The 6,135-nt window shown below is 42.9% G+C and overlaps 1 protein-coding gene across 3 annotated transcripts; it reads right to left on the reverse strand.

Moving 5' to 3' along the window:
- Nucleotides 1–2,675: 2,675 nt before the first annotated feature.
- LOC147631640 (F-box protein At5g49610-like) lies at nt 2,676–4,604 on the reverse strand. Of its 3 annotated transcripts, none has more exons than XM_086808160.1 (2): nt 3,275–4,604; nt 2,676–3,008 (listed from the first exon to the last, which is right to left on the reverse strand). In XM_086808160.1, exons 1-2 carry the CDS (start codon nt 4,458–4,460, stop codon nt 2,833–2,835), a joined length of 1,362 nt encoding a protein of 453 aa, XP_086664286.1. In that variant the 5' UTR covers nt 4,461–4,604; the 3' UTR covers nt 2,676–2,832. The 3 variants fall into 3 exon arrangements, with proteins under 3 accessions (XP_086664286.1, XP_086664288.1, XP_086664287.1); XM_086808162.1 differs by having other exon boundaries at nt 2,871–3,168; nt 3,275–4,603; XM_086808161.1 differs by having other exon boundaries at nt 2,876–3,008; nt 3,215–4,601.
- Nucleotides 4,605–6,135: the final 1,531 nt, after the last annotated feature.

Below are 6,135 nucleotides of genomic sequence, written 5' to 3' on the forward strand. Positions count from 1 at the left end.
TGAGGTTACCCTTTATCATGAGCCACAAGATAAAGGCTTTGTCCTTATCTTTTTGACTCGGAAACAAATGTCTGTTCTTCCACACACATACTAGTTTGATTTCTCTTCTTCCAAAAGCGGTGTAATCAGCTCAAATCAAAAGTAAAGGCATTGGGGTTACCCTTTATCATGAGCCACAAGGTAGATGCAAAACCTTGGTATGAATCTAGTAGAGCTATGAGGCCTCATCAATACATGGCAGTTGTGCTCCCTGTTGAGATCTTTAATCCTTGTAAGAAACTCATCCATTCAATCTCCCTCATTTATATGCTTAGACTCTAATGGCTTGTGTAAGTTGGCCACTCATGTCTCGTTATGCACCTGTTAAACCACATAAAGTACATCCCATGCATGCATCATAATTTACATGAGCGCATATGAGGAATGCTTCTTTTCATTGAAAATGCCACCAATGCATGTGCTTGTATATCCGTGTCATCCCACCTGGCTTGTTTCACTATAAGAGATGTAGAGCCGGATGCCACAACTACATTAGAACTTGTATCACCATCCAAAGTACATGTACTATGTTATTGTGCTGGTGAGATAGAGCGTGCCTCAATGCCAATAATAACATTCCAAACCCCTTTGGCAACCAATACATGGCGCATCATGTAGGACCACAACAGGTAGTTGGTCCCATCAAGCTTATCCTCAGTGAAAAGCATCCCAAATACATCACTTCCTACCATTTAATCTGTAAATAATTAATCTCTAACAAAATACAAATATCTTGACTACCTATAGTTAATGTCACAATGCCCACTAAATGTAATCGATATGGCTCTGCCAATAGATCACTAATACTACGAAGGAAACCTACAAAATGTATGAAAAATTATCGAGTGTGGAAATGATACTTAGCAAAAATGTAGAAATCGATGATAATGTTGACAATGTTGTTGAAGCTGTTGAAGATGAGCTTAAAGATAAGATGTCAAAGATGACGATGGCCCTAGAAATCGATGATAATGTTGACAACGTTGTTGAAGCTGTTGAAGATGAGCTCAAAGATATGATGTCAAAGATGACGATGGCCCTATCTCCACTCCAAATGCTGCTGCTCTGCTATGCATAAAACCCAAAAATCGAACAAAAATAGTTCGAACTGACGGGATGTCCCAAAACACCCATGGATGACACAGGGACTTCGAGAATAGAATGGGATGATGACAGTCATCCAAGAACAGGTTGGAATCCCGTCATCAAGTTTAGTAGAGGGGGATGCCATGTGCAAGTTTGCCCATGGACATATCCAGAAGCTAATCCAGAAGGAGCAGCCAGAAAAGATGACTAGAAACCAGAATTTAGGAGCATGAGGTGCAGTAGTGGCCAAGGTTGGACTTGGAACAAGACTTGGAAGACTTTGAAGGACCTGTCGGCTGCAAGAAGCTGTCAGCTGCATGGTACAAGTCATGGATGCATTTTATGGAGAAAACTGCGAGTCGGCTGGCCGACCAGCAGTCGGCCAGCTCTTCCATTGTTCAAGAGGCCTATAAATAGGCAATAGTACTCAAGGATAGATCATTCACTCCCCCTTTGGGTGTGGGACTTGACTAGGAGTTTTTTGGGTGTTTTCCACCTTTTATGAAGGCAGCCTATGGCTGTAGATTAGGGATACCTTTTTGTACCATATGAATATACTGAAATTCCAGCTATCTCTCTCTCTCTCTACTCTCCCTTCTGTCTGCGTTTTTGCATCAGCATGTTCTAGATGGTGTTTAGGGCTGAAAGAAGACTCTCGGAGCTTCCGCGTGTTACAATGGCTACAATGACAAAAGCTAACTCGTCTCAGCCACAAGCTCAAATTCCAGTCCAACTTTTGTTTGCAGCTGCCAACATGCCAACCTAAGCTGAATATGTCCTATCCCTAGGCAACCTGTGTCAACATCTCTGCTCAATAATTTGTTGTTTCTGCTCTGCCTGATGCTGAGGCATTTCAAGCCAGATCAGACAGATACAGGCCATAGTAAGGCAGGTACATTCATTCAACAAGCACAACCAGCAGGAACGGGCCATACAGCAGGTACAATAGCCAGCTGGGGTCGGTACAGGCCCACACGGCTGTCAAGCTTCTGTACAACAGGTCGACTCATTGTGTGCGGCTTTTCATCTACTTGTAGTCTAACGCCTTCTCCAAAGATGGTCGACTTTCATTATCTGCACCCCCATGCAGGCCAATTTTTCACGTGGCTCGGTAGGACAAACACATTAGCATTAAATGCTGACCAGGATAAATGATAAGAGTAATTGAATGAGGTCTAAAGCAAGGGCATGCCAAAGGAAAATAATTGTACAATTGTATGCAATTGGCGGCTGAAGCCTGCTGAAAATGATAAAATGATAGCAAGAAAGCTATCAAAGCATTTACAGATCAGGCTTGGCCAGCTACTACTTGCTTTGCAGCTGTGCAAGAACAACGTAGCTTATAAACTGAAAGCAACAAAACCACAGGCGCAACATTTCAAATCGACTCATGTTCGCCTAGGGCTTTTATGAAATTCAGAACATTTTTTAGAGGAAGCTAGGAGTAAACACCACAAAACAAGTTAGGATACAAACTCCTAATAGCTTATAGCACCTTCCTAAACTTTCAAAGCTTGTTGGACCAAAAGACATTTGGAGCACCCCATCAATTCAACTAGACAATTTTGAAAAGAAAACCACCTTACATGAAGAAGACAAGATTGTTATGGGCAAAACAATTTCACCATAAACACAACAGCTTTTCTTGAGGCACCCAAACATGCACACGGCCTCATGATTTTGAATATCATGAAAAATGAGTAGAAATCACTGATAGCCTCCAAGCATGGCACGCCCTGCTTTCAGGCATGCCATGCCTTTTGCAATAATTAGCCTCATGACTAGAGGCAAACAATCTGCTTGAACCCTTAGCAGTATAGAGTCACATAATCGCAATAAATATCCCACTTGAGGATGGCCGCCCTTTATAATTAGCTCAGGGTCTGCATGAAGTGGGAGCCCACTTTGTGAAGCTAAACCTCAAATAAGCCACTCACACTGTCACAATGATCAGGCATACCTCTTCAAAGAAAGAAACTATAGTTCCATATTTCACTCAAATAGAATCAAGCACGCAAAAACTTGCCATTGCACATCTGAAACCTGCATAGATTAGATGAATATCTAAAATGGCAGCAACACCCCATACCTTCTCATTGTATCAACTTTAAAGGAACAAAGCTCGGTTGGAATGCCAGCGGCCGCATACCTAACCAATACTTCCTGCCTGGAGGAAAGTCGACCCATCGCCAAGACTGATCACGAAGGTCATAGAGAGCAATGGGTTCATCATAATAATTGAAAAAAACAAAGCCTCCAGCAACTGCTGCACTAGAGAATGCGTTGAGCTTTTCCTCAGCCAGCCTATCCAAGACCACCCATTGAGGTGTTCCATTCTCTTGCATCTTAAGCTGCCATATCTCAATTACTTTAACACCACGCCTTTGCACGACAGCCGTAAGATTGCCTCTGTATTGCCCAAAACAATGGAACTTAGACCTATCTCCAAATCCACCACACAATTCGGTCAGCTTGTCGTCGACATGCAATGCCAGCACTTTGAGATTTGTAAAGTTCCTTGAATGGATGGCCAGGTAGAGGGTTCCACGTACGAGGGCGACTCCACGGAGCTGGAAGAAGTCATCATCCCAAGGATCAAATTTCATGCTCCACGAGTGGCTTCTGGAGTCATAGATTTCAATCAAGGGGGATCTGCCCATGTAGCGGTCAGCTCGGTCGACCCAGCCCGCAATGACAACATTGAAGTCAAGGGTGAGGTGGTTGACATCAATGCAAGTGACACAGATGGAGCGGACGGAGAAGCCCTGAAGCTCATGCCACTGCTTAGTGACGGGGTTACATACAAAGAAGGCTTCGACGAGGCGGCTGGTGACGTTGCTCTTGGAGAAGAGGAGAAGGCCACCACCGGAGGCCTCTAGGATGACATGCTTTGATGGGAAGAAATGAAATGGGATGGTGCGCCATTTGCCGGAACCTTCAATGTACAATATGTCACATTGTGGACTGAGGAAAGGGGGGCAGGCGCCTACCTGGTGAGGGTCCATCTTGGGGAACTGCTTGTCGAAGGGGAGCTGGTTCCATCGCCGGCAAACTGCCCGGAATCTCAAAACTGAGGTTACCGGCAGCTTGGCTATGATGCGCTCCAGAAGCTCCGGCGGCACCCTCCCCCATATCTCCGGGTTCAATACATCCCCCTCTCCTGCATCTGATGCATCCTCCTCCTCAGCACCACACAGAAGAGAAGAACAAGAGGTCAAAGGAGACCATGCCTTTGCTTTTATTGTTATTGCCGCCAATGCTGATGACGATGATGAGGAGCCTGATCTGCCCCTCCCTTGCAGTCCGCCTGCCACAACAGACCTCTCCACCTCCATAGCTAGCTAACCGACAGATCAAGCAAGATGCGCCCCACGACACAATGGCCCATTTTGTGTCTATTTTATTTATCCCTTTGATTAAAGGGACCGGACCGTCTTTGTCACCACATGAGCCTATGTGTCCACCCCATGTAAATTGTATGCCCCGCCAATGGCTCCATGTAGATCGTCATGTATCCCATGTGACTTGCATGTATGCATTGATGGGGCTTGTGTATGCCCATGCCTGTAGTATGTTGATTATGCCCATGGGTTAAAAGAATGACATCTATTGTCTATATCCTAGTAAATAACTTTTAGACATTTGGTCGATATCATGTAGGTTTTTGGTGATGGAGACCCATAGTGATAGCATTTGTGGCTCATTCATTGATGGTGGGCCTATGTTTTTCTCGTGTTAACAGTATGCAGGTTCTTGATGGAGCTATGTGTGCCCATGCATATGATATATCGTAATTGCATGCACATAGTGGCATGCCATGGGACCTCCAAATGAAACATGAAGAATCACATCTACAACATGAGAACTCACCTTGTATTTAAGATGTTCAACCATGTAATTTGTCTTGAAGTGGTGGTTATCCTCCTTGCAATATATGTACAAATTCCATGCACTCAACTTGCTAGGTGCCACTCTTCTAATCAACTTTGATGCATGTGGTGATTGTTCAAGATCTCGTCCTCTATTGGACAAGTATTTTGAAATATCCATTGCCCATTCTAGCATACACTCCCCTTGTGTATCATGGAGAAGTCTTGTACTTACTCCCGGTGGAAGCATCACATAGCTCGTCCTCTACAATGTCTTCACTAAAACTATAGAGATGATCCACCATATTGGGTTGCTTTCCCTTCCTAAAAATTACCATATTGGGTTGCTTTCCCTTCCTAAAAATTACCCATTCTAGCACACACTCCACCTTGTATGATGGAGAAGTCTTGTACTTGCTCATGGAGCAAGCATCACATAGTTCATCCTCTACAATGTCTTCACCTGATTCTATCTTGAAAAGATGATCCACATTGCTTTCCCTTCCTAACAAAGATCTTAAAGTTATACTCCTCTCTTGAGGTAGAATACACCTTGAGATGTGACCATTAGACAAGCTTAATTAACCAAATACAAAAATGCTTGATTGCTAAAAGTTGAAGTGATTAGCAATTAGGTGATATCAAAACTTTTTTAGTTCTTAAACCATCGCTAATCCCCTTCTTTATGCTATTACATGATTAAATTCCTCACTATTTAATTGCCTTGAGAAGAGGTAAATTAAATAAACCATATCATGTTCCCTTGTATGCATAACAAGATTGTAATCTCTAGAAATATCTCGATTTTTTCCCTCAAAGCTTATCATGACACCACAATCATATGCATTCACTTATCTATACACAATGTTATGCATGTGCCCATGAGGCAATGTACTTGCAATGTACTTTTTATAATGTGATACCAAAAAAAGTAGGAGTCAAAGTCAATTAAAGGAACAATTGTATGTCGAACATAAGTACTATTGCATATTATTGAATATCAAAACTATGTTAAGAAGGTTTGCCACTCTCCTTTGTTGATAATATCTCTCTCCATATGCACTTGTGCAAGAGCCTCATCAAACCCAATGCTATTACAATCTTTCAAAAAAAGCTTAAGTTTTACTAATAGGGTCCATTT

The sequence above is a fragment of the Cibotium barometz genome, chromosome 14, assembly GCF_041138505.1.
Source record: "Cibotium barometz isolate CiBa-2024 chromosome 14, ASM4113850v1, whole genome shotgun sequence".
Lineage (NCBI taxonomy): Eukaryota > Viridiplantae > Streptophyta > Polypodiopsida > Cyatheales > Cibotiaceae > Cibotium > Cibotium barometz.